Source organism: Cnephaeus nilssonii, assembly GCF_951640355.1.
Source record: "Cnephaeus nilssonii genome assembly, chromosome: 7".
NCBI lineage: Eukaryota > Metazoa > Chordata > Mammalia > Chiroptera > Vespertilionidae > Cnephaeus > Cnephaeus nilssonii.
Window position 1 is genome coordinate 89,833,961 of NC_137078.1, and position 27,355 is coordinate 89,861,315.

Here is a 27,355-nt window from a genome sequence, read left to right on the forward strand (position 1 = left end):
GGGAGGGGGGTGGCAGCCTCAGGAAGGCTGACCTTCCTGGGTGCCTGTGTTCTCCCTGACCCAGGAAGACAAGGGTCCCTTTTCAGCCCCACAAGCCAATAGGAGAAACACGTCTTTTTCATTGGAGTTCCTCAAATATTCTCCAAAGACAGAAAAATTCTTCTGTTTGCCCAGTGGCAGTAGGAATGGGTATTCCCAGAGTGGCTCCCAGGTGGCTGCCCATCTGTCCGCCTGGCACGTGGCTGTTGAGCGAGGCCTGGAAGAGCAGCCTGGGGGCAGGAGAGAAGAGTGACCGTGGTCTCTCCAGTTCACATTTGTTTTCCTGAAAGTGTTTCTTGCCTCCGGCCAGGTCGCCTTCCCAGAGGGAGTTGGAGAGAAACTGCTTCTGATCTCCAATTGGACAATCGCACGCATCTCCCAAGCCCTTTTTCTTTTCCCCCAAGAACAATGATCGCTTTCCTTAGGAGAATCCTCTTTAAAAAATATTCCTTGTATTTCCCGCCCCCTCCCGGGATCTATTTCCTTTTGTCCCCGTTCCCTTTTTCCCCATCATCTGAGTTGCACGTGTTCTTGGCGACGTCTCGTGGCTGGCGGGCTGCTTGGTTCTTCCTGTTGCCGTGGCCTCCTGGCAGGTGGCTGACCCTTCGGTAGACAGAGAACCAGGGAGACCGGCATGTGGGGTGGAGGGGGCGGGGCCTGGAGGAGGAGGTGAGCCGAGGCAGGTGAATGTCAAACCTCCACAGACTGGATCTGGTTCATCTGTGCCCGCATCACCTGGATACTGTTCAGGATTTTTTTCTGGTGGCCAGCCAAGGTGACCCCGACCCGGAGAATGTCCCTTTGGGAGAAAAGCACGTGTGTTAGGGAAGTGTGGGGGTGGAGGGGACTCTGGGTCAGGCAGAGAGCTGCCTGGGCTTCTCCAGGGTTTCCTGCTCAAGAGAGCAAGGGGCCCAGCCGGCGTGGCTCAGTGGTTGAGCCTCGACCTATGAGCCAGGAGGTCATGGTTCCATTCCCAGTCAGAGCACATGTCCGGGTTGCAGGCTTGATCCCCAGTGGGGGATGTACAGGAGGCAGCCGGTCAATGATTCTCTCTCATCATGAATGTGTTTATCTCTCTTTCCCTCTCCCTTCCTCTCTCTGAAGTCCATACAAATATTAAAAAAAGAGAGATAGAGAGAGAGCAAGGGAAGGGGGGAGGGGTGTGGGGGAGGGGTGGGCATCTGGAGCTGAAGTGAGTGACTACATGAGGTGGAAGGAGCATGTGGCTGGGAGTCAGGGGATCGAGGTGTGCCCTCTCCTCTGCTTCTGGGAAAGGAACCTGCATTCCCTAGGCACCCACTCTGTATCTCTGTTGCTCCTCCTACAAAGCCCCAGTTCACAGAAGGAAAAACGGAGGCTGAGGGAGCTTCTGTGATTTGCCCAAGGTCACTCAGCCAGTGGGTGGCAGGCGGACCTGGGTGTCGATCAGAATGTGACTCCCAAGTTGGCCATCTCACCCTTTGGTCCCCACACTCTTGCTGGGACACGGCCTATTTTCCACTGTCCTGAGGCCCCCGCTTGGGAGGGTGGGCGGAGGCAGCTGGGCACTTACTCCATCATCATCTGTGACACGACATCGAAGGAGGTGAAGCCGGCATTGGCGAAGCTCTCCTTGTACTGCCCCATCTTGATGGCCTCTAGCCACTCGTCCACTGTGTTAAAGCTGGTGTAGTCGGGGACCGTGCGGTCCAGCAGTGGCAGGTTGATTCTAGGGGTGGGGTGGGCAACAGAGACGGTCAGGGCACATGCTAGCAGAGGGGAGAGGGTACGGATGGGCTGCATGTGCGTATCCGTCAGCATGAACACAGGTGAGTGTGCGTGTATGTGCGTATCTCCCTGTGGGTAGTTGTGAGTTTGAACCCGCATACATGTGCACACATAAATGTGTGAATATGAGAAAGCAAGTGTGCAGGACTCAAAGCTGGGGCTACCCGGAAAGTCTGGGGAAGCCTCTGCAGGGACCGCTGAGAGGCTGGACCACGTGTGAGGCGGGACACACTTCCTATTTCAGCAGGAGGGAGTTCCGGGGGACTCACTGCTGATGACCCTCCTCCCCCAGAGCCATTCTCCATCCTTGTCCACCCTGGTTGTGCTGTAAGAAGCCGAATTGTGGACCGACTCTCCAAAGTCCAGACAAAGCTGGTGCGCTAATGGGAACGGCTTCCTGGCTGGCTCATTAGGCTAAAGCTCACAGTATTTGTATCGGAAAGTCAGGAGCTGCTGACTCAGGGTCAAGGTGAGAAGCGACAGGTAGAGGCCAACACGAAGATCTGTTGGCCACACGAACTAGGTGTGTGAGTCTCTGACACAGCTAGCCCTGGACCCCAAGGACACCTGACTGGACCCCTGCCCCTCAGAATCCCTGTGTGGTTGAGAGTCCCAGAGAGTGCAGGGTCATGAGTGGGGCCTGTGACAGCGCCCAGGCAAGGCTGTGGCGGCTACAGGTGTGATGAGCCCTCTGTGGGGGCACGTGTGTGTGGTGAGTCTGTACTGCTGAATGTGTGTGCTCAGGTGCCTGTGTATGTATGTAAGTGCGAGTGTGAGAACGGGTATATTCATGGGTGAGATTGTGTGTGTGAGAGGGAGAGCATAAGCATGAGCATTTGTGCCTATGTTCATATATATGTATAGGACTATGTTCTTGTGCATGCATGCACGTGTTTGTGTGTGTGTGTGTGGGGGGGGGCTGTGTCAAGGAGGATGCAAACACAGAGAGTACAGGTTTGAGTGTGAGGGTAGTTCGGGAGGAAACTTAGTGATGAGTATTTCCATTTACTAACCAAGATTCTGCTAACTTTTCTTAAACACAGTCCTATCTGACCATTCTTTAAAAGTGTTTCCTGGGTGCCCGGCTAGCTCAGTCGGTAGAGCATGAGACTCTTAAAAGTGTTTCCTCTCCCACCCAGCGTGCACTGTGTCCTGCACTCCTCTGCACCCCAAAGCAGTGCAGATACCCAACAAACTATCCTTCTCCATCCCAATTCAGGCAGAGTGTCTGCTTGAGGCAGGGTAGCCAGGGTGGGAGGGCAGTTGGAGAGCGTAAGGGCCAGCTGGGGCGGAGCCACAGCGAGGGGCAGGGCCATACCCAGAAGAGAGGGGCGCCATGGCTTTGAGGCTGTTGGGGTTGCGGATCATCTTGTCCAGCGTGTTGACGATCTGACCAAACTTGGGCCGGTGGTTGCGGTCCTTCTGCCAGCAGTCCAGCATGAGCTGGTGCAGGGCGCTTGGGCAGTCCATGGGCGGCGGCAGCCGATAGTCCTGCTCTATGGCATTGATTACCTGGGGACAACAGAGGGGCTGAGTGGGGTGGGTGGGTGGGTAAGAGCATCTGCCCTCTGGCCTGGCCTACCTTCCCCCCAGTGCATTTCACAACACACCTATGTGGTTGCCCTCACCTCTTCCAGGCCACCTTCCAGGTCCAACCCAGGGATGGGCCTCCAGGTATCGCCCCAGTCTCACCTGGCAGCTGGGTGCTTGCCTCCCCCGCCCAATCTTAGGGAATCCAGAACCCTGAGATAGCCTCTGCCTCAGGATCCACCCTCTCCCCCATCTCTGAGCCCCCTACTGGCTTTGATGGCCCGAGGACTCCTCCTCCTGGTTCCTGACCACACTCTTGACTTCAGTGCTGTTTACAGCTCCAGGTGAGAGATGCCTTCCTTGTCAGGCCTCACAGCACAGACCTGTACCCTTCCCATGGCTCCCGCCTGGCTCCTCTGTCAGGGAATGGAGCTCAAACACCTGCCTCCCATCTGTCCTGCCACTGGGCCAGACTCATCTTCCCCAGCTTGACGGGGTCACCCTCCCTGCTCAGGCAGCTCCTTCAAGTCCGCCCTGTCTGCATTGCTGCAAATAGGAAATTCCTTGAGTTGACTTTCAAACACTCCATTATTGAACCTCATCAACCTTTCCAACCAGCTTTCCTCTCCACGGCTCCCAACGCAACCCCTCACCACCCCACCTCTGGGCCTTCTTTCCACTGGAATCCCTCACGTCTGCAAGTCCCGCTGCTGTGTGAGGCCCTCTGTCCCATGAAGACTTCCTGGCTGATCCTAAAAGTTTAGCACCTGATCCGAAAAGTTCCCGATAACTGCATCTGGTTCCCGGAATAACTGTCCCCAAATTAAACACTTGAGGGGCAGACATAGTCTCATTCAGGGCTGGCCACAAGGTGACTACATCCTCAAGATTTGTAGATGCTGGACCTTCCTACTCCTGAGCCCCTGGAGGGTCCAGGGACTGTGTAGACATGTGACTCAGCCATTACAGGCTGGCAGCTGCCCTTGCCCAGGATCTCAGAGATGGTACGCCCACTCTCTGGGGGATCAGCAAAGGCCAGGAATGTGGGATCCCCCTTCCCGACCTGGCTGGCCAGAGACGCTCTCTCCTGGAGACTTACGTCCTGGTTGGTCATGTCCCAGTAGGGCCGCTCCCCGTACGACATCACCTCCCACATGACGATACCATAGCTCCACACGTCGCTGGCTGAGGTGAACTTCCGGTACTGGATGGCTTCTGGGGCTGTCCAGCGGATAGGGATCTTCCCACCCTGTGGAGCAGAATGAGGAGGGTGGACGGGTGGGAAGCGGACCGGTCTGGCCTCTGCTCTCAACATGCCCCGCCATATGCCCTGTGCTGTACCAGTCATACGAAGCATCTTACTGTTCCCAAACTCAGCACACTGCTTCAGATCTCGGCATTTGCACATGCTATTCCTCTGCAGGCAGTAGCTTTCCCCACTCTCCCATCTGGAAACCTCCTTCTCGTCCTTTAAGTCCCTCCGAAAGTCTTTCCTTTAAGACCCAATTGTTGCTCACTCTGTTGAATCCTACAACTGTGCCTGTATCTCCATCAAGGAGGCACTTCCCATACGGAGCAGCACTCCGATCATTTGCTACCTGCCTGGCTCCTACTGTACTATCTCCGAGCTCTCCGAGGGCAGGGACTGTGCCCTGTTCCTTTCTGTTAAAACCCTTCCCCAACCCAAACTGCTTTCAGGAGAGAGTCGTGAGCCTGGGCATTCAGGATCTCCAAGATCTGGCCCTGCCTAACTTCCCAAACTCTTGCCCACCACTTTTACCTCGCAGCTTGCATCCTGGTATCATCTTACCGTGAGAACATGGCATCTGACTAACTTTCACTGGCCCTTCAGCCTTCGGCTCAGATAGCACCCCGTCTAGCAAGCCTTCCTCTGCCTCCCCAAGCTTGTGTCCTGGCTCCGAGCCCTGTCACTCCATGTTGCTCTGTACATATGTGTCCCCCACCAGCCTGTGAGCTTCAAGAGGGCAGGGACCATGTTTATGTCTCTCCATCTCCAGGGCCCAGCATGGTGCTTGGCATGAGCAGGTGAAAACGTACTGCAGGGAGAGTTGGATGTGTATGCCCTCTCTCCTGGCACCATTGTTCCCTGCGCATCTTACCAGGGCGCTGGTGTAGGTGGGGTCTGAGGTATCATCCTCCAGAAAGCGTGAGAGGCCAAAGTCAGACACCTTGCAGACCAGGTTGCTGTTGACAAGGATGTTGCGGGCGGCGAGGTCACGGTGGACATAGTTCATGTCCGCCAGGTACTTCATGCCAGCTGCGATGCCCCGTAGCATTCCCACCAGCTGGATGACTGTGAACTGCCCATCGTTTTGCTTCAGGAGAAGTGGAGAAAACGCAAAGTCAGTGGAAGGGTCTGGATCAGACTCTGGATCGTGTTCACAATGGGAAGGCAGGAAGGCAGGGCCCCACCCCCTGGCCTAGGCTCCGTTTCAGGGGCTCGGGGACCATAGGCCCAGGGGAGGCCAGTTTCAGGGTGGTGGAGAGAACAGACTGCAGCAGACACGGTTGGTTTGAGTCTGGCTCTACCCCTTGCTGTCTGTGCAACCTTGGACAAATGACCTAGCGTCTCCGAGTCTCAGTTTCCTCGTGTGTGTATGCTAAGTGGGGATAAGTGACAGCCACCTTCCAGTGCTGTCTGAGTTAAACAAGAGGGTATATGGGAGGAGCCTGGCACATACGAGGTACTTGAAAAATATCTGCTAAAGGGCAGCTAGGCCAGTGGCAGACTTCCGACCCCTCGTCAGTGCTTTCCGGCTGTCTGGTTGACTGCGACCTCCTCGGGGGCTTGGAGTTTTCCTCGGTGCTCTGAACTCCTCCCCTGGCCTATGTGCTCTGGAGGAATCCAAGATTCAGTGAAAATTCTGGACTAGGCGTCTAAAGACCTGGTTCCAGTCCTGGCTTTCAGCTTGACCCTCTGGATGACCCTGGGCAAACTCTACCTCTTGAGCCTCAGTTTTCCCGTGTGCATAATGAGAAGGCTGGCTAAGAGCATGGATGGCAACCAATTTCAGGTTGTATGCTAACGCTGATCAACTGGTTGTGGTTTCCTGGATTGAGTCTGAGATTTGCTTTGGAGTGTGGTTGGAGAGATTTCTGGGATTGATTAGTGATGCCGGCCGTGGGCAAGGGAATGGAAAGTGGCAAATGTACAGGCCATTCCTGATCTAGATCATTTCCAAAACCCTTTGAGGCTCTGACTGTATATGAAGCTATGTCGGCCACTCCTTTTCCTGCCCCGCCCGTGGTCCCCTACCCGGAGGAAGGAGTCCAGGGAGCCATTCTCCATGAACTCAGTGATGATCATCACGGGCGTGCTCTTGGTGACAACACCCTCCAGGTGAATGACGTTGGGGTGGTCGAACTGGCCCATGATGGAGGCCTCGCTCAGGAAGTCCCGGCGCTGCTTCTCCGTATAGCCCGACTTGAGCGTCTTGATGGCTACAAAGATCTCTCTCTTGCCTGGCAGTTTCAGGTGGCCACTGCACACCTCACCAAATTCCCCTGGACAGACACACCAAGAGGGGCAAGATGTCACATGCCAGGTGGAAGTGTCACCTCCCCGCTCCCTGTAACCCCCACTCCGGGGGCCTCCTCAATGTTCAACTCATCCTCTTGGACACAGAATCCCTTTGTAGACTATGGGGCCCACCTTTGAGAGTCAGAGTAAACTCTTCATGGCTGTCCCGTGGTGTTTGGATGGCAGGGTGTGAGGATATAGGGGGGCCTGGGGAGATGGAGGGTGGGACATGGGATGAGTGGTGGGAAGGACAAAGCACTGGACTGAGTCCAGAGAACTGGGTTCCAGACTTAGCTCAATCTCTGATGTGATGTACACATTCCCTCCCAGCCCTGTGCCTCAGTGTCCTTATCTGTTGATGAGGTAGTTTTACTGGATGACCTTTGGGGGACTTTTCTTTTTCTTTCTTTTTTTTTTAAAAATATATTTTTTTATTGATTTCAGAGAGGAAGGGAGAGGGAGAGAGAGATGGAAACATCAATGATGAGAGAGAATCATTGATAGGCTGCCTCCTGCACGTGGCATATGCCCTTGACTGGAATCAAACCCGGGACCCTTCAGTCCACAGGCTGACGCTCTATCCACTAAGCCAAACCAGCTAGGGCTGGGGGACTTTTCCATTGGGCATTCTGAGCCTTCAAGCCTTGGATGGTCCTCTGAGGGTTCTGCCCCACATCCTACGTTGTCTCAGGAGTACACATGGGGGTGGATACACATGGTTGAAGTCGCAGTACCTGGGAGGGCACCAGCCACCTACCTGCTCCGATCACCTGCTCAATTTTGACACAGGAGATGTCAATTTCCTTGGCAAACTCCCGCACTGCCTCATTGGGGTCCTCGTAGGTGAATGGGTCGATGTAGATCTTCATTCCTGGGGTCACTGAGGGATAAGACGAGGCTTGGTCAAATGCACAGATTCAAGATGTGGACAAATGGAAAGGGGAGAGCCAATCCATCCATGGATGGACATATACCCCCATGTGGTCCCCCCCTAAGAACTTGGCCACCCCCTGTAGGTCACTTGACCTCTCTGGGCCTCGGTGAGCAGATGGGCACTGAGCAGAAGGGTGAGGGGAACAGATTGCTCAGCAGGCATAGCAAATAGGTTCTAGTTCTTGTTCCAACTCTAATGGACTTCCTGGAGCTGCTGAAAGACGGTCAGGATTGATTAGCAATGTCTGTTATGCGTGTGGGCATAAAAGGAAGAAAGGATAGATAGGGTTGTCACTCTTGTGATAGAGAATCAGGAGGAAGGAAGTCAAGAAGGAAAGGGGAGAATTGTAACAAAAATACAGAAAGAGCAGGCAATAGACTGTGTTCTTGGGCTTCTGCTAAGGAGGTCTCCCTATTTTTCAAGCCTTCTCTCCCCTCAGGAGACCCTGGCTGCCTCAGCCCTCCCAGGCAGTACCAGAGCCTGGAGGCTGCCTCACCATGGCTCCTGGGACCACCTCCGGGGTCCCCCACTAGCCAAGTCTTTAAACCTTTCTGGATCTCAAATTCCCTGTTGATCAGCATGAGGCAGGATATGGACATAATTCCTGATCTGATGTGAATTTTTATTTTTTTATGCAGCGGAAGGAAGGAGGTGACTTGGATGTCAAAGACCCAATTCTGACCCCAGCACTGAGTCCACAAAAGCTTTGAAAAAAAAGGGAAAGATGATCCATCCCACATTGCCCCTCCCAGATAACTGGTCTTCCGCTTCTCTGACCATCTGGCCCTCTCTCAGCCCAGGCTTCCCTCTAGCTTCCCCAGCTCCCTGCCCACACCCTCCCACTGCTCTGGGGGCTGTGACTTTCTGGTAGCAGCTGTAGGAGTTGGGAACTGGAGTCCCTGGGTCATAAGTAAGACTTGGTTGGTTGATGAGTGGGGCCATCAACCCTGCTCAGCTAGTGTGACCTTGGACATGTTAGTTGACCACTCTCAGCCTCTGTTTCAGACATTCCAGGAATCCAGGAGGTGGAACCTCTAAGTAGGGATTGGCAAACTGGCCCACTATCTGTTTTGTAATAAGGTTTTATAAATAAAGTTTTATTGGAACACAGCCACACACATTCCTTTTGCCTGTAGCTGCTTTCACGCCACAGTGGCTGAGTTGAGTAGCTAAATTAGAGACTATATGGCTCGAAAGCCTCAAGTATTTACTATCTGGCCCTTTACAGAAAAGTTGGATAACCGCTGCTCTAACACACGAGCTTTATTTTGGATTATTTGTCTAGCCCTTTAGGTCAGACTTTCTTAATCTGAGTCTGTGAACCACTTGGCAGTTCCAGGGTGGGTTTTGGGGCGGGACAGGGGGTGGAGTCTGGTAACCTCTTAAAATGGAATGCATTTATTATTATTGCCTTTTTGAATTAGAAAAGTAATGCATGTTCCTTATAGTCTGAAAATTCTGGGAGTAAATATTGTTGAAAGTAAAAGTTCTCCAAAACCTGTCCCTGAGTGTAGACTTTTCTGGGTTTCCCTATCTTGTAATTTTATATACACACATATGCAAACTTTTGTTTCTCTGGCCATAGGATCCAAAACTTTTAGCAGTCTCAGAGGAGCCTGGGACCCTCCCCACCAAAGGGGTTAAGACCCACCATGCTAGCCTGTGGGAGCCTGGGAGGAGGGGGTGGGAGTGTGATCTTCTCTCACGCTGCCCTTCCCTGGCACACGGCATAAAGCTCTGCACACAACAGACACTCAGTGTCAGAGCTGAGCAGAATCCAGGTGACTGAGATAGAAGAAGAGCAGCTGCTGTTTACTGAGGCCTTTGTCTGTGCCTCACCCTGTGCCAGGGTCTTGATATGCTTTCTCTCTCTCCTCTGCCCGACAACTCGAGGAAGGTATCATTATTCTCATCTCACACATGTGGGAACTGCAGCTCAGAGAGGCACGTCATCTGCCCAAGGCCACACAGCTAGCCAGTGGCACAGCCAGGATTTGAACCCAGGTCTGTCAGGCTTGAGCCAAGGGCCAGTCCTCTTAATTACCGTGCTCACTGCCTCCTGGATGAAGTCCAACCAGATCTGGTCCCTGCACCCTCCTCCTGGAGTATTCAGCCAGGACTCCTCCTTCCCCAAGTCAACCCCCCCTCAGAGCAGGGGCACAAGCTCCCTGGGGTTGCTCCTTCTTTTGTTCGGACTCTGATTGGCCTGTGGGTCTTGGGGGCTGACTTTTAGCCTCCCTCCTCATAGAACTGGGGAAAGCCCTTTCTGCTGGGTCAGCTGGGAGGGAGGACAGGAAGGGGTCAGTTCAGGGTGCTGAGGAGAAGCACAGAAGGAGCTCAAAGCCTAGCTGGGTGCTGCTAACCGATCAGATGCCATCCCCAAGTCTCGGCCAGAGTGATGATCAGGAGGACAGGGGCAAGTGCCTCCACTTGGCATTCCATGCCCTCAGTGATGGGCCCCACAGACAGCCCCCTGGTCCTCTACATGCCAGCAAAAAGGCGTGATTTACCCAGAGGTCCCAGAAACACCTCACAAGTTCCTGTCTCTGTGCTTCTATCCGTGTGGCTCCCTCCACCTGGATCACCCTTCTCTTCCTCTTTTGTCCAGATCAAATGCCACCTCCTCTGTGAAGCCTGCCTGGATCCCTCCCGTGGAGACCCATGCTTTCTCCTCCGGCTCCCACAGCCCTGTCTCCACACCCACTCCTCTGGCCCTGAGGTCTATATGGCTTTTTTACCTTATATCAGGGCTCCCAGACATGCATGGTACAAGCCACGCCCCCTCCTTTCTGGAACACTCTGCCGCCTGGGAGGGCTTGCTTTACACTTGCTCCTCCAGGGCACAGAGGCTGTGCCTGTTGTTCATGCCCCACCCCAGGAGCTGGCAAGGAGGGTGCTAACTAAATGCTTATTGATGGAAGAATTGCATCACTCATTGACGTGCCCTCTTTTTCCCTCGTTGGGGTCATGAATGCCTTTGAGAATTTGGCAAAAGCTATGGATCCGCTCCTTGGGAAAACATCCACATGTGTGTACACTCCCATATTCAGAATATCATTTTGGAATTATAGGACCTGAAGCTCTAGGGGTCTGTGAGCCCCAAGTAATGAGCCCTAGAATATTTTCTCTGGAGTACATATGTGAAGGTGGTACACAGGAGATGCTCAAGAAACACTTACTGAAGGCAGGACTCTGAGGGAAGCCATCCTGCTTCTGTGACCCTTCGGTTTCACCTCACCATTAAGAGCACCATTGGCTCGCAATTCAATGTGGATTCCCAGGCAGCAGACTCTGGTCTAGGCACTCGCAAGGTACTGACCCAATTAATCCTCCTAACAACCCTACCAGGTAAATGCTATTTATTATGCTGAGCCTTATGAAATTGTCACTATTTGACTGCTTTGGACCTATGAAAACGGCAATTTTATTTGGTCCAACCTAATGTTGTACCTCCTTTTTCTTGGGTGAAGAAAGGATGGCATAAGAAAGGTGAAATGACCTGCCCAAGGGGACATGGAACAGACAATACGTGGCAGGAGTGGGGTTTGAAGCCAGGTAGTCTGGCTGAGTCTATACAGCCAGCGTTTTCTGCTGCTTCCCAGCTCGTATCTTGGAATCGAAGGTGAGCTCGTGGCCACAGCCTTGCACAAGACCTGGCTCCCAGGAGGGGCATTTGCTGAACTGAGGTTGCATGAGGACCCCTGCAGGCAGGCTCTTCAGAAAACACTGGGCTGTTGTTTAGATGAGGTATGACTGTCAGGGCCATCACCTCTCATCCTGAACCTATTGGGGAAATTCAGGATGAGCGAGGAGAGACCAGGCATTCAGAGATCTGGGTTTGAATTCTGGATCTGCCAGAAATGATGTCACAAAGAAACAGGACCTACCTCACAAGGGGATTGCAGGGATTCAATGAGAATCTTTTTAAAGGGCTTAGTAGAGTAGTTGGCAAATAGAAGGCACTGACTAATTGTTAGCTGTTATAATGAAGAGTTGGCTATTGTTAAATATTATTATTACAAAGCACTTTAATATCCATTCATTTATTTAATTCTCACAATTTTGTGAAAGAAGTATCATTCCTGCTACTTCCCATATAAAGATGTCAGCCCGGCCGGCGTGGCTCAGTGATTGGGCATCGACCTATGAACCAGGAGGCCATGGTTCGATTCCCGGTCAGGGCACATGCCCGGGTTGCTGGCTCGATCCCCAGTGTGGGGCATGCAGGAGGCAGCCGATCAATGATTCTCTCTCATCATTGATGTTTCTATCTCGCTCTCTCTCTCCATTCCTCTCTGAAAAAAAAAAAGAAAAAAAAGAAAGAAATCAATAAAATAAATAAAGATGCCAAGACTCAGAGAGGTTCGATGACTTCCCCAAGGCAACCTAGCTGGCCAGTAGCGGAGTAAGAATGAGACATCAGGTCAGTCCCTCTGGCTCCACATCCAGGCACCATAGCAGGTGCTGAATGATGGAATACATGAGCCCGTAAAAGGGGACTTCAGCCAGTCACACATCTCTCAGCTTCCTCCCGTGCCCTGACCACACAGGGCTGCTGGTGGAGCTGGGACCTCAGGGCTGGCAGTGCTTTGAAACGAACAGACCTGCTCGGACACAGGGAGTGAGCCTGAGCTTTCGATTGCGTTGATCTATGAACCAATCCCGGGGTCTATTTTTTAAAATAGGTCCCTGCTGTCACCTGTCTCCTTGTTACTCATTCACGCTCTAAATAGTGATGCTCCCAAATGGCTGCAGGTGACAGCGTGTGTGAGCCTGTCTTCTTCTAGCTCGGCCAGGTGGAGACAGCACAGTGTGGCTGAGAGCCTGCACGCTGGAGCCAGGCACCCTCGGTTCCCACCCAGCCCCTGCCCGAGCAGCTGTTGACTCGTATTCACAGTGGGAAATCATAAGGATTAAATGAATGCGTACACGAAAAGCAAGAAAACAACTCTTGGCACATAGAATACAGTCAATATGTTTAGCTCCCTCTACGATCATGATTTTGTAACTTGGGGAATAGGAGGGCGTGATGTAATTTATGACCTTTACGTTGATGTGCAGGTGATTTTTATTTCTGTGTAGTTAAATTTGTCTGCCCTTTTCTTTGCTTTTACACTTTCGACAGTCCTTTTCTATTCACAGTACAATTAGATGGTTACCTAAATTGTCTTCTGGAAATTTGAATGGTTGAATCATTTTTACATTTATGTCCACAGTGATTGTTAAGCCCAGGAACGTTTACTTCAAACTGAGTTTTACCCAGAGGCTTAATCTGGAATTCCCAACTCTGCTCTCTTTGCCGACCCCACCTCCAGTCCTGCAACAAATTTAGTGGTTCTACCTTCAAAATATGTCAGAATCCAACCACTTCCCACCATCTCCATCACTGCCCCCTGGTCTAGCCACCATCATACCATCCCTGGATTATCCTAACAGCCCCCTCCAGGGTCTCCCTCCTTCTGTCCTTGCCTGGCCACACCTCACCCTTCCGTGCATTTTCTACATGGCAGCCAGGGAAGTCCTGTCAGAACTGGAACTCAGAGCCCGTCTGTCTTTTGCTCAGATCCTTCTAGAAGCTCCCCATTTCACTCAGAATAAAAACAAAGGCCCTGCTATGATTGACAAGGACCTGCATGTTGTGGCCCCTCATACGTCCCCCTCCTGCCCCCTCACCCTGCTCCAGTCACACTGGCCCTGTGGCTGTTCCTGAACCCTTCCAGACACAGTGCAAGCTCAGGGCCTTTGCACTGGCTGCTCCGTCGCCTCGGATGCTCTTCCCTGAGGCATCGCTGCACAGCTCACCCCCTCTCCAGCTCCGTAGTATCTTTCTTCAAATGAAACCCTCAGCAAGGCCAACCCCAACTCCCCTAGTTAAAAACACAACCCTGAACCCACCACTCTCCATCCATTACTCTGCTTCTTTCTTGCCTTTTCCCACAGCATTTCCATCTTTTAATATATCATATGCTTTACTCATTTATGACATGTTGGTTTTTTTTTAATTCTCTGTCCCTGACACTAGGATATACGTTCACGAGGGCAGGGATGTTTGGTTTGTTTACTTGTATGTCCCAGCACCTGTAACAGGGCCTGGCATGCATAGGAGGCTACAGCACATATGTGACAAGTGAATGGACAGGCTGATGGCCCCCTTTATCCAGGGGCCATCTGAGGAACCCTAGGGTACCCCACTGAGTACAGTTTGAGAACCTATGTTAGACCCACTTGGAATTCCTGTTCCCCGAGTGAGGTCTCCGACACACCTTCTCCCCACCCCCATGCTACCCCCACACAGGGAGTCCGTTCGGCCAGGGCCCAGGGGAGAGGAATCGATACCCGGCTTCTCTCTCTGCCGGACCCCTGGGGAGGGGACATCGCTCTGGGTGTGTGCGGCATATCTGCTCCCAGCACTGGCCTAAGGTGAGAGGGGACAGTGCGGGGGGGTGGGGGGGGGAGGATGGAGGCACTGGGTGGGAGTGAATGGTCACCAGAGGAGTCACCAGGAAGGAATGACAGGAGGCCACCCTCCTCCCTTCTCTTTCACCTCCCGGGCCGGAGCCTAGGGTCCTCATCACCTCACTCAGCTCGTGTGTTCATTCTATAAATACGTGTGTAGCGACTACTCTGCGTGGGAAGCGTGCTGGGGCTGGGGAGGCAGTGGGGAGCGTCAGACACGGTTCCGGGTCTCCACGCGCTCCCGCGATCATGTTGGGGAGAGAAGGGAACGGCCATCACAGTGCAGCCAGGTGAGGGGGGCTGTGCACACACGGACGGCAGCCCTAAACCCGCTGGGGTGGGGTCAGGGAAGGCTTCTCAGAGGGAGGCCTGAGGGAGAGGAAGAGATGCTCAGGTCAAGAGGACAGGAGAGTGATCAGGCAGAGGGAGCAACGTGTGCAGAGGCCGAGGTGACAGTGAGCATGGCACGTTCAGGGGTCGGCTTGTCATGCAGTCTGACTGCGGCAGAAAGAAGGCTGGGGAAGTTGCCGGGGAGCTGACAGTGCGGGGCCCAAGGGCGCCAGCCCCGCTGGGGTATACATACTGTGGCCACTGGTGTAGTGCTGCAGCTTGTCCGTGTACTCCGAGTCAGCACGCTCAAACCCCCGTCTTCTGGAACAAGAGCAAAGGGCTGGAGCCACCTGGAGGCGCCCGGGGAGCTGGGAGCCACGGTAGGTGATAGGGAGAGGGTGGGCAGGCCTTTGAAACCACATCCCTGTCCGAGGCCTCCCTGCCTGCCCCTCGCCTAGCAGCCTCACCCGTCCGGGCCCCACTCATCTCTTCCCACTCTCCCCCTTCAAGTCCAGGCTCGCTGTTTCCCGGCCAAGCCCCTTTTAAAGAGCAAAGTCATCTCCTCTGGTCACGGCCCCTGGCCCCAGAAACCCTGGGGGCTTCTGTCCATCTGACCTTATGACCCAGTGTCCTCTACAGTGGGGAACTCTTGCCCAGCCGGCGTGGCTCAGTGGTTGAGCTTCAGCCGATGAACCAGGAGGACACGGTTTGATTCCTGGTCAGGGCACGTGCCCAGCTTGTGGGCTTGATCCCCAGTGTGGGGCAGGCAGAAGGCCGCCAATCAATGATTCTCTCTCATCACTGACGTTTCTGTCTCTTTCTCCCTTTCCCTTCCTCTCTGAAATCATTACAAATATATTTAAAAAAAATAAAGCGGGGAGCTCTTTAAGGAAGAAGAGTTTCTCTTTGCCTTTCCCCAGCAGAAGTCAGGGAACCACACCCCCTTCCTGCACATGCCATCCCAGCCAGTTGGGGTGCTCTTCCCCACCTCCTCCTGCCTGTGTCCTCTCCATCTTTCCAGCCACCTCAGCCAGGAGGCCTTCCCTCAGCGCCACAACCTCCCATCTGACACTGCTTATGGCCCCAATCATGAAGGGGCCTCAACCAGTGCAAAGGCAGGGCGATCTGTGTTCCCTCCACCACCCCCTAGCTCCCAGCATCCTGTGGTCCTCCTGCCCACTGCTCTGAGATGTTCCTCGTGCTGAAGTATTAGCATCTCAGGGTGCCACCCTGAACAGTGGACTTGTCCAGGGCAATGGGGTGGGCTGCTAATGGTGGCCATTTAGGAGGAGGTGGGAGAGGCCACTTGGGGGTACCCAGGCTGACCCGAGCCTCTCTCCGTCCCTGGTACTGATGGAAACGCCTCCTCCATTCACAAACACTGCTCAGGAACGGCTGAATGGACGCACGCCAGGCCTGGAGGGGCTGGGGGACACCCACCCACCTGTTGCACACGATGGCGATGACAACCACGGCGATGAGGAAGACCAGAGCAGCGGCCGAGGAGCCGACGATGAGTGGCAGCTTCTCCTGGATGCTTGTCTGGTACTCGGCTGGGGAGAGAGCGCAGCGCAGTGTTCTCAGCCCGGCTCTGGGAGCCCTAACAGCCCAGCGCCCTGCGGGGTCTCCCGGGATCCCAGGCTCTGCTCCTGCTCCTCACAGAGTACCTGTCACATGCTCAGGGGGAGAACTGGCTATCACTGGCTCACAAGTAACCTTGGACAAGTCCATGAACTGCTCTGACTCTCAATTTCTCACCAATAACACGGGCATAATACCCACATCTCAATGTTGATATGAAAATCAATAATAAGCCGACCCATAAGGTGAGGCAGTTATAAGCACAGACTCGGAGGCCAGGCTCCCTGGGTTTGAGTCCCAGTGGTGCCACTTACTATCTGCGTGAACTCTCATAAAGTGACTTACCTCTCTGTGGCCCAGTTTCCTCCTCTGTAAAGTGGGGAGAATCATATTTCCCATTTCCTAGGACTGCTGTGGAAAGCACGTGGTAAACACTCAGTAAATATCAACTATTAATGTTACTGAGTGTTTTAAGGGTTGGTCACCGTACTAAGTATGCTACGTATCTTGTTTGATTCTCGGAACAGGGAGTGATGCACTGCCTATGTTAACCCATTTTACAGATGAGGAAACTGAGGCTTAGTGAGGTCATGACTTGTTTGAGGTCACACAGTTAGAAAGTGGCTAAAGCCAACACTTGAACCCAGGTCTGTTGGACCCAAGGCTGTGGGCTTAACTGTGATAATGCGTAAAATGCACTCAACATTGGCCTTGCTCTTGCCAACCACTCAGCACATTCTCAATGTCACCAACATCATCATCGTTTTAAATTCTATTATTATTCCCATTTGCTTTCATGGCCAGACGGGCTTGTCAAAGTCAGGGACAAGGTCAGTTCTGGGTCTTAGCGCCAGCACACATTTGTTGAATAATAAAGGAAGGATCTGGGACGGTTCCTCAGAACCCATGTCAGTAACGCTCATCCAGCATTCCGGAGGGCTGAGAAAAGTGAAAACGTTGGCTGTGAGGAAGGGGGATTGGAGAGAGGAACTAATGCTGGAAGAGATGGGGGCACTGTGAGGGAAAATGCTGCAGCCTCGTCATAAATAAAGCTGTCCCGGAGCTTGGCTGGCTGGTGGGAGGGCCCCAGGCTCACAGAAATGACAACTATAACCTTAAGCACTGTTTGGTGAGCGCTAACTATGTGAGACCTAGCACCAACCCTGTGCTAGGTCCTGCACATTTATCCCCATCCTTATACTATGATGATAATGAGACAGTTGTTATCATCCCCCTCTATAGAAGAGAAAAACTGAGGCTCAGAGGGTTAAGGTAAGTTGCTTAGGGCCATACATTTAGGGCTGAATCTCCATTGTAATTTCCATCTGTCAGGCACCAGAGTCCACGCTCTTTAACTATGCTGCCCTTCAAAGATTATTAGAGCGGGAAGGGTACTTAGAGACCATGTGGTCCCAGACTGGGAGACATGAAACATATGGGCTGCAACCTCCCATTCTCTTGCCCGGGGTAGACATTACTAATCCATCCCAGCGCTTCTCCCTGCTGAACTAGTGTAGGGATGAAGTAGTTTTGCGTTTTCAGATTGTATATGATGCTTTCATTTTACAGATGAGGAAAATCTGGACCACAGCATGGGTGTGATTTGCTCAGAGTGACTGCAAGTCAGGGCTGAGCTCCCGGGAGTCGTGGGAAAGGAAGTGGCCTGGCTGACATGCTGGTAACGGAACATCACAATCCTTTATATATGGTTGTGCTGTTTGTACAGTGCACAGAGGCTCCCAACCAGGAGGGAAGGAGGGCTGATTGACATCAAGGGGCAGGGGTGCCGTTTCTAATGTGCACAAAGGTGCTTTGTAGGAAGGTGGCTCTTGAGTTTGTTCTATTTGTGAAGTCAGCACTCCCCTCCTGCCCTCTGGAACCTCTTACCTTCTGTCATGGTCTGGAAGTACATCTTGCCACTGTAGCGCCCATAGCCCGCCACGGTGCGTGCCCGCACCTGGAAGACATAGATGGCGCCGGCTTTGAGGCCCTGCACAGTGACTGTGTTGGTGGGGCTTTTTATGGCCGTGGCGTTGTACTCACTGAGCTCCTGCCGAGGAACAGAGAAGACAGTTAGCGAGGTTGTTGCCCACAGTGGGCCCACAGCCCACTGACCACTCCTGCCACTTGCGGGGAATGGGGGTGGGGAGGGTTCTGGCCACCAGATAAACATCTGTGGTTATCAATTCTTCACTCCCTCCCAGTAACAGAATCACACTCCTGCAGCTTTTGCAAGTGATTTTGCAACACAAGAGAAGGCAGAGTGTATTTCTCCTCCTCATGGATGCTGAGTTTGTCTATATGACCTGCTTTGGCCACTGGAATATTCTAGAGGACATGATGCAAGCAGGGGCTTCACATATACTTGTTGATTTGGCTTGGCCTCTTGTGATTCTGCAATCTGCCATGACGAGGGCTTAGTCTGGGTAACAACTAGTTCCAGAAAGAGAAAAAAGGGGAAAAGATCTTGACCTAACTTCTAGAGTGAAACGGAGCCACCTCAGCTGACCGACAGATACAAACCTATGAGTAAGAAAAATAGCTACTTGTTGTAGGTCACTGGATTTGGGGTTGTTTGTTCTGCAGCACCATATCAACAACAGCTGACTAATACACATATACTGAGTGGTCACTGTGTGCAGACTCTGGGGTCTAGACTGTGAATTCTTATGGACAGCAGGGAGAAGGCCCACATTGCTCACTTCTGCATTTCTCTCTCTGCCTCATCCCTTGATGGATTAAGTGGAAGGACCCCTGTTCAGCCTTAGCACACTTGAGTCAGACAAGAATTAAAAAAGGAAAATTATGCTCAAGGTCACATGCATCAGTTGATGGCTGCTTTGGGACTCAAAACCATGCAGGAGCCACGTCTAATGTTCATGTCCTTGGGTACCTTTGAGAGATGCAGAACGCCAGTTCTCACCTCCTCAGTACTGCCCAGGGTGACCTGAGGAGCCTGGACAGGACAAAGAGCCAGCTGCTGCAATAGGGGTGGAGATGTGTTTGAATTGGATGCAAATGTTTACCTGCCTAGTTGATGCTCATTCAGGCATCTGTCAGCTGCCCAGATAACCTTCTCTTTGCATTAGGCGCCAGGCTGGGCACTGGGGACCCACAGAAGTTAAAGCACAGGCCCTGGTCTTGGAAAGCCCAGTTCAGAAAAGCAAACAGGGTGGAGAACTTAACCCTTTGAGGATCTGGAACCCTTTTGAGAAGCTGGTGAAAATCTATGACCCCTTACGCAGAGAAACACGCACATGCCAGTCATGCACATGTCAGGGATGCACAGAGCCCTTGAACACTCCCCTGAAACAGCTAAATGAGTGCGAGCAATGGTATTAGAGATAAAAACTGTAACTACAATGCTACTATTTAAAAAAATTCAAATGTAACCCTGATGTCCGATATCTTATTTGGCAGCCCTCCCTTCCCTGAGCCTTTGCAAGTCCTGCTGCCCCATCTGAAATACCCTTTCCTCATCTGCCTGCAGGTCCCTACTCCTTATTCAAGACCCAGCACCAGGACTGCCTCAGCGGGGGAGACTTCCCAGATACCCCAGCCAGATGGCGCAGGCCCATTGTCTCCCACCTATTGTTCTGATATACATGTCTTTCTTTTAAAAATATTTAAAAAATATATATTTTTTATTGATACATGTGTCTTCTCTAAGGAGAGTGTGGTCCCTTGAGGGCAGGGATCTTATCTGATTCATCTCTGGGAACCCCCAGGCTCCACACATGGTAGGTGCTCACTAATGACAGACAGGAATGAAGACACTGGTAGACTGTTCACAATCTATGAACCCAGGGTGCACCACCAGGCTCGGCCACTAGGGGCCGCCGTCTAACACGCGATCTGCTCGGGCTTGCCAAAGGGATCGATTGTGCAGACTGGGTGGGTGCCCACGTAGGCTGGAAGTTTATGTTCCTGAGCAGATGAGGGAGATGGGAGGTAACAGCCAGTGGCCTAGGTGCCTCGGGAGAATGGAGAGCAACCCGAGTGGATCCCTTCTCTAACGTGGGGCACAGGACCCCGCAGGGGATTGGAAGTCATCTCCAATGCCAGTTCTTCCGCTTGCTTGCCTTGTGACCTTGGGAAAGACTGTTTCCCTGTTTTCTATCCAGAAAATGGATCAATAAATTCCAACCGCTCAGGGTTGTTGTGAAGATAAAATTTGATCAGTTAGTCCCTGGCACAAAGTTGCTGATCTAGAGCCATCAATTTCCTCCATGCCCCCCCCCCCCCCCGAGTAACCTTATCTAAATAAGGATTATGTGGGTTTGGGGAATAAATTTAGTATGAAATCCACTAGTCCTTCGTTTGAGTCCTTATCCAGAGACTAAGGGCCAATGAGGCAGAGGGTGCCTTGCTTGAGTCCGATGAGCCTCAGTTTTCTCATCTTAAAAATGGGATAATACCACTATATGCCACACACAGTGGTTGTTGAGATTCAATAGGAAGCAATGGGTAAAGATTTTCGGAGAGTCTCTAACACACATAAGGACTTAAGTGTCCGCTATCACCATTGTTGTCATCATCACCAACATTCATTAAGTGGGTGAATGAATGTGCAAGTGAATGAATGCACAAACCTCCCCCTGTAGATACTGCTCCACATACACTAGGCAACATGTGGAATACAATCTGGACTTTCATTCACCCCCCTCCTCCCTCAACCTTTGCTCCCTCTGCCTGGAATGTCCTTTCCCTTCACTTCTGCCAAGTAGAAATTTGTGTTGAATAGATACATAAATCGATGTGGCCTACAAAGGCCCATCCGCCATAGCCGGCCTCACAAATGACTCTTCTGCTTGAGCTCTTGGGGAGCCAAAGGGAGCATGGACCTGTGTGCTTTGGGGCAGCTGTCACTGGAGGCCACCTCCCCCGGGATGCTGGAACCGATGGACAAGGCCGCCCTGGTCTGACTGACACTATTCATCAGCGGCCTCTAGAAGACTTCCAGCAAAGTGGTTGTCAGCTCTGGGCTCCGGGCAGAATGGGAAATCCCAGTGGAGTTGGGGAGAGGCCAAATGAAGAGCCTGCTCCACCAGAGCCCTTTCTACAGAAGGAAAGGAAAAGTAGGAAAGGAGATGGGGTGGGGCCCCCATGGGGCCGCAGGGCTCCGTACCTAACTTCCCTACCTGGGACGATCTAGAGCATTCATTAAAGAAATCAATTGCAGGCACCAGGAGGATCCTGACGTATGAGGTAAGCGCGGGCTGTGGACTTGTTAGAAATAAATCTCACTACTTGCAGCCTGGCTGGCCCTCCCCGTGGAGAGGAGGAAAGTGTCTCCGACATTTTCACTCACCGCATTTTCTTTCCGTCCTTAAATCTTGCCATGTTCCTCAATCGGTCCTTCCCCTCTTGTCTTCCTCTGCACACTCCTGTCTGTTCGTGGCTACACCTCCCCGCGCCCGGCAAGCTCCACACTTAACATCTGCAAATTCCAACCCACATCTACTGGGATTTGACCGTCACCCTTCCCTAGTCCCCTGAGTTTCAAACTATTGTCTGATCTGTCAGTTTCTCACCATCTCTGCTGCCAACTCGCCAACTCCATGCCACCGTCATTTCTCACGTGCTGTCCCATGAGATCCCTGTACACAGTCTATCTGTATTCTCCACATAGCAAGCTACAGGAATTGTTTAAAGTCATGAGCCAGATCACATCATTCTAAAACCTTCTGATGGCTTCCCACTATACTTTAAGTTGAATTCAGACTCCAACAGCCTGGAAGGCCCACCACAGTATGCCCTGCCTCCCTCTCCAAACACCACCCCTACACACCTCTCCTGCCACACTCACCTGCTCTATTCTGAGTGCAGCCAGCACATTCCTGCCCCAGGGCCTTTGCACATACCGTTCTTGCCTCCTGGAATGATCCTGCTCTCATCACTCGTCCTAGCATCTTTCAAGGTGCAGCTCAAATGTCATCTGCATGAAGACTTCCTCTCACATATACCAGGATTATGGGGTCCTCCTTAGTGACCCCATGGGACCTTTGCTGGCCCTTCTGTGGTTTGTATCTCATCTTGTCTAACGGCTATTTGTACCTGAACCCAACTTTTCCTCTGGACTGTACAGGGAAGGCCTCCAGGTATGTCTAGTTACTCTTGGAGTTCCCAGCACCCAGTCCAAAGTTGGTGACAATGAGTGTTGAATGCACCAGTGTCCCATCTCCCCTCTTCCCAAGCTGCCTCTCTCTGTACCCCAGGCCCTGGGAAGAGGGGCTGATAGAAGCAGGGCCACGTCTTATCACGGCCACACCTCAGGCTGTTCATCTCTCGCCATTTATGCTGAAAACCCTTCATCAGAGCCTGGTTCTGTCCACCTCTTACAGTTATCCCAGGAGCAGGCCTGGGAGAAAGTGGGAGACAGCAGAGGCAGGTGAAGGGTGAGAGCACAGGTCCAAACCCCTGCTCTGCCACTCAGCAGCTGGGTGCTCTTGGACACGTTACACAACTTCTCCGTGCCTCAGTTTCCCCTCCTGCCCAACAGGGTGAATAGCAGCGCCTCGAGAATGAATGAGACAATGGATGTGGTGGGCTTAGCACACAGTGAGCACTCATGAAACGTGAGCAGGCGATGACTGGGGCTGCTGCAAGGCCTGCTGGTCCGGCCACCTCTGGCATGGGCCCGGGGATGCCCAGGCAGCAGCAGAAAGTAGGGCAGAGCTGCCTCCTGGTTCACACCTCCACTGCCTCCCCGGCCCCTCCTGTCTGGGTAGGAAATGGGTCGTGGGCAGGACCTGTGCCGGGATTCCTCATTTCCGATCCAGTCTTTGGGGACAAACACTTTCGGTTTCATTTAATCATCAAGCTTCTTAATTAGCTTTTTTTCCTTTTTGAATTCCGAGTTGCTAAGCTGTCCCCACCAGAGGAAGTGGACATGATTGCTCCTGGCAGGGCCCTGGCTTCCTGAGCCTGGCAGCAGCTGGTCCCGCTACCTGGGGGGCCCCGGCTCCATCAGGCCCTCCCGGGCCAGCGAGGGGTGGAGCTGCGTCCCTCACATCATCCCCTGGGGACACAGCAGAGAAGAGGCCAGGTCTCCGCCCCTGAAGAACAGGCCATGGGAAGGGACTCATCACTCCTTCACCCAGCCACCATCTACCAAGTGTCCTTGGTGCCAGCTAGGCCCAGGCTGCGGGGTAGCACGTGGGGAGAGGGATAGATGTGGTCCCTGGCCTCTAGGAGCGAACTGTCAAGAGGAGGGATGAGCAAGGAAACCATCGTAACCCAGCTGGGTGAGGCTGCAGAGGTCTGAGGAACCCTGGGACCCACCAGGTTTGGGTGACCCCAGCAGCTGACAGAGTGAGAAGGCTGGGCCTCCGCAGGACTGGCGGGAACGGTCTCCCCCTCACTTCCTCTCAGCCCTTAGGGAAACCCGTCCCATCATTTCCGTTTCCAGTGGGCTCGGCCCCGACTAAAGCACGTCCCATCGTCATTCACGCCTCAGTCCGAACGGGAGTCCCGTGAAGCGTGTTCCGGGGGCCCCTGCGCCCTCTGTGGCTGTTGTGCCCCCGGGAGCAGGTAAGAGGAGTCACCAGTCCCAGCGCGTTCCCTGGGCCTCTGGTGCTCAGTGCCGTCCTGGCCCCTGCCCTGCGCAGGTCTCACACGCACACGTGCTCAGCTCCCCGGCCTTACACCGGGTGGCCTGGCCCACCGAGCGGCAGGCAGGGCAGGAGCGGGAGGCGGGGAAAGCACACCCCACTTTGCCGAGGGCCAGGCACCTGCTGGGCACTGCACCCGCACAGCCCCCCGGTGAGAGAGGCAGTCTCGTTCGCCCGTGACCCAGGAGGAAAGCAGGCTCCGAGAGAGAAAGACGGCTGCCCACGTTCACACAGCTGGCTGCTGGTGGAGCTGGGATTTGAACCTACGGCTTCTCACTCCTAGTCCAGTGCTCCTCCTACGACACAGTGGCTCCCAACCCTGGGTCCCTGGCTCCTTAGAGGTCCCCAAAGGGAGTGACAAGGGTCTGATTTAAAAGCTGAAACAGAAAGCGCTCTCTCCCCAGACGAAGGGCACACAGGCAAATGAAAAGCAGTGTTTTAGCTGGAATCTGAGCAGCTCAGGAGAAAGCTCCACGCTGGGCGGAAACGCTCTCGAGCAGCCTCTCGGCTTCGGAACGGGTGGATGACCAATGCTTGCTTAATTAAGGCAGCTTTTTGGAAACCCAGCTCTTCAGAGCTTCGGGACAGCTGGTCACGATGAAGGGATCTTGGTGGGGAAAGGCCTGTGACCACTGCATGTCCCTGAGGCTGCCGGCCAGGTCCCCAGACCAGAAAAGTAAGACTCAGAGAGGTCAAGGCACCCCCCCGGAGGTCTCACAGCCAGGGAGGAGTGAAGCCAAATTCGAGCCTGAGGCCAGTGCTCTTTCTGCTTCAAGGTGGGGTCTCGTCTTGCAGGACAGCAGGACCCCAGGCCCAGCCTGAGAGGGGCCCTCAGGGCGGTGGGGGTGGGGAGCGCGCCAGGGACCTAGGTACCTTCTCATAGTACTGCAGCTCGTAGTCCAGGATGACGCCGTTGGGCTGGTCCGGCTGGGACCACGACAGGGTGATGCTGTCCACGGTGCGGCTCACCTGGTGCATGATGGACACGGCCGATGGAGCTGGAAGAGAGGTCAGAGGTCAGGGTGGGCATGAGAGGGTGCAGCGTCTGGCCCAACCTCAGAGGTGCCCGGAGAGGGGAAGCGTCTAGCCGAGGCCACACCCTGGGGAGCCGACAGGGTGCAGAGGGACTCACGCAGGGTCACAGGTGCCCCCACTCGGCCGAGGTGATCCAGCCCCGAGGAGGGACCCTGCTCCTCCCTTCAGCTCCTTCCCTGTGGTTCACCTCCTAGCAATGAGGAAAAGTGGCAGAATGTGTCCCTATAAAATGACTGCACTTTTCAGACTCGAGGGGCATCAGGAGGTTGGTGCAAACTCGCATTGCTGGGCACCACCGCCCAGATTCTGATGCCACCGGTCTGGGCGGGGCCGGAGAACCTGCAGTTCTAAGAGGCTCAGGTGCTGCTGACCACTGGGAAGGGAGGTAACTTCTCCAAGGTCACCTAGCAGGCAGAGGTGGGGCCAGGACTAGAGCCCAGACCAGGTGGTCTAGTATCTTTTCTACCCACCACGCTGCTTCCCACAGCCTGGCTTCTGCCCACGGTTGCCCCTCTCGCTGCCCAGCCTAACCTGTTCCTGGGGCCTTTGGGTCCAGGTAGTCTCGAAGCAGAGGTACAAGTGGTTCCAAGAGGCGCAGGCCGAGGCTGCCAGCTGCCAAGCAGCTGGGGGCCAGACCTCCAGGCCCAGGGGCTTGTCCTGTCCTGAGGCCCTGGGGAGCCACGGAGGACTGCAGTGGGATGGGAACCCGCTCCTCCACTAAAACACAAGCTGCCATCGAGCTTGTCATCTTGACAACCCCTGTCTGTCCAATGATGACCAGAGAAGAAAAAAGGTCCCCACAGCGAACACCTCACACTTCCTGGTTCCCGCTACGCCTGGCACTTTCCCAAATGCTTTATGTGGGTAAACTCATTTAACTGTTCTATCAATCCCATGAGGCTGTTGTTATGAATCAGTGTACCCATTTTATGGATGAGAAAATGGAGGCACTGCGGTATGAAGTAACTTATCCCAAACCTCCCAGTTAGCAGGTAGTGGAGCTGATATTTGAATCCAGGCCCACCTCGCTCCCACATATCCTTCCCCCTCCCGTGGCCGTGACTGATGCCGGCTGACTAGGGAGGTCTGGAGAGCAGTGACCCTCAGAGCACCCTGGTCCAGACCCCACGCTGTTGCTGCGGAGCGAGCTTTACTCGGCTTCTGTTGACTCACCTCCCTACCACCCACCCGGCCCGCCCCAGCTCCGGGAGCTCAGCTGCTGGTGGAGGCAGGTCCCCCACGGCCGTGGGGGTCTGGGCCTGGCAGGCTTAGCTGGCAGATTTGGGTTACAGGCAGCTAACCGGGCTCTGATCCTGTAAGCCCCGTATCCCTGGGTGTGGCAAGGAGGCGGCATTGCTGGGAAGATGATCAAGGCAGGCCCAGGGGGGCCAAGCAGGGCTGGCCTTTCTGCCGGAATCCAGGGGGATTAGCAGCAGAGAACAGGGAACAGCTGGATGTCCTCTCATCCCTCCTGCCGCCCGCTGCCCACCCTGGGGTGTCAGGTTTCCCTGTAAGCTGGCCTTCAGGGGATTCTGGTATTTTCAATTACCAGCCGGGCACACTGGCAGGGGATGGGGTCAGCGATGTCCTGTGACCCCTGCAAGGAGATGGAGCCCCAGGGAGCAAGCACAAAAGAGGCTTGTGACCGAGAGGGGAAGGGGGGAGGCCCGCCCGGCGGGGCCTGCTTGGCTGGAGCAGGTGGTCAGGGGGCCTGCTGCCTCCGGCGAGCCCTGGGGGAGGATCAGTCCCTTCATTAGCTGAGACCTGGGGGAGCGGCTTCTGTGTGTGCCCCCGTGTCCCCCGCAGGGCATGAAGGGGTGGACCGGGGTGGTCTCCGGGGGCGTTCTGGGACTAGGACCCTTTGATAGGAAGGAAGTCTGGAGGCCTAGGACCTGCCTGCTCAGCTTTGCCTCCATAGCCCTGAGCTCTGAGGAATGAAGGTGACCCTACACTCGGCCTTTACTCTGCACCAGTCAGAAGACCCCATGAGCTTAGAGGGCATGGGGGTCGCTGGGCACTGGGCAGCCCGAGACGCCAGCCCGCCTCTCAGATCCCGCGGCCTCTCTGACATCTTCACTCCCGCTGACAGCCCTCAGTGGCTCCCACTGCACCTGGACTAGAACACAGATGCTCCACATGCCTGCAAGGCCCACCTGCCTGGTGCCTGCCACCTCCTGCCACTCACCGCCCCGCCCCCAAGGGCCAGCCTCACCGGCTGCCTTTCTGTTCCCAGACATACCAAGGCCGTTCCTTTCTCAGGGTCTTGGCCTCACGTGCTTGCCCGCTAGCCTCTTCCCCCACATCTTCCATGGCCGGCTCCTCCTCTTCATCCGGTCTCAGCTAAACAGCTGCCTCCTCAGAGAGGCCCTCCTTGACTTCCCCTCCACCTGCCTACCCCAGTCCCTCACCATCTCACACACGCTTTCCTGGATAGAGAGAATGTTATCTGAGGGCAGGGACCTTGTCTCTTTTATGCAATCCTTTATGCCTAGTGCCTGGAACAGTGTGTGGCTCAGAGTAGGTGCTTGG

General features: G+C 54.0%; 1 protein-coding gene across 3 annotated transcripts in view; it reads right to left on the reverse strand.

Moving 5' to 3' along the window:
- Positions 1-420: 420 nt before the first annotated feature.
- The window catches only part of EPHB2 (EPH receptor B2), a 181,032-nt gene continuing 154,097 nt past the window's right edge, over positions 421-27,355 (reverse strand). Inside the window, exons 6-16 of one of the 3 annotated variants that reach the window (XM_079776714.1) lie at positions 24,665-24,789; positions 18,066-18,135; positions 16,042-16,150; positions 14,851-14,918; positions 7,635-7,757; positions 6,614-6,861; positions 5,457-5,672; positions 4,436-4,585; positions 3,125-3,318; positions 1,592-1,747; positions 421-838 (exon numbers count right to left, since the gene is read on the reverse strand). In XM_079776714.1, coding sequence (XP_079632840.1) covers positions 730-838; positions 1,592-1,747; positions 3,125-3,318; positions 4,436-4,585; positions 5,457-5,672; positions 6,614-6,861; positions 7,635-7,757; positions 14,851-14,918; positions 16,042-16,150; positions 18,066-18,135; positions 24,665-24,789 — 1,568 coding nt within the window. In that variant the 3' untranslated portion in view covers positions 421-729. Of the gene's footprint in view, positions 839-1,591; positions 1,748-3,124; positions 3,319-4,435; positions 4,586-5,456; positions 5,673-6,613; positions 6,862-7,634; positions 7,758-14,850; positions 14,919-16,041; positions 16,151-18,065; positions 18,229-24,664; positions 24,790-27,355 lie in introns of all 3 variants that reach the window. The other 2 variants (XM_079776713.1, XM_079776712.1) reach the window with 2 other exon arrangements.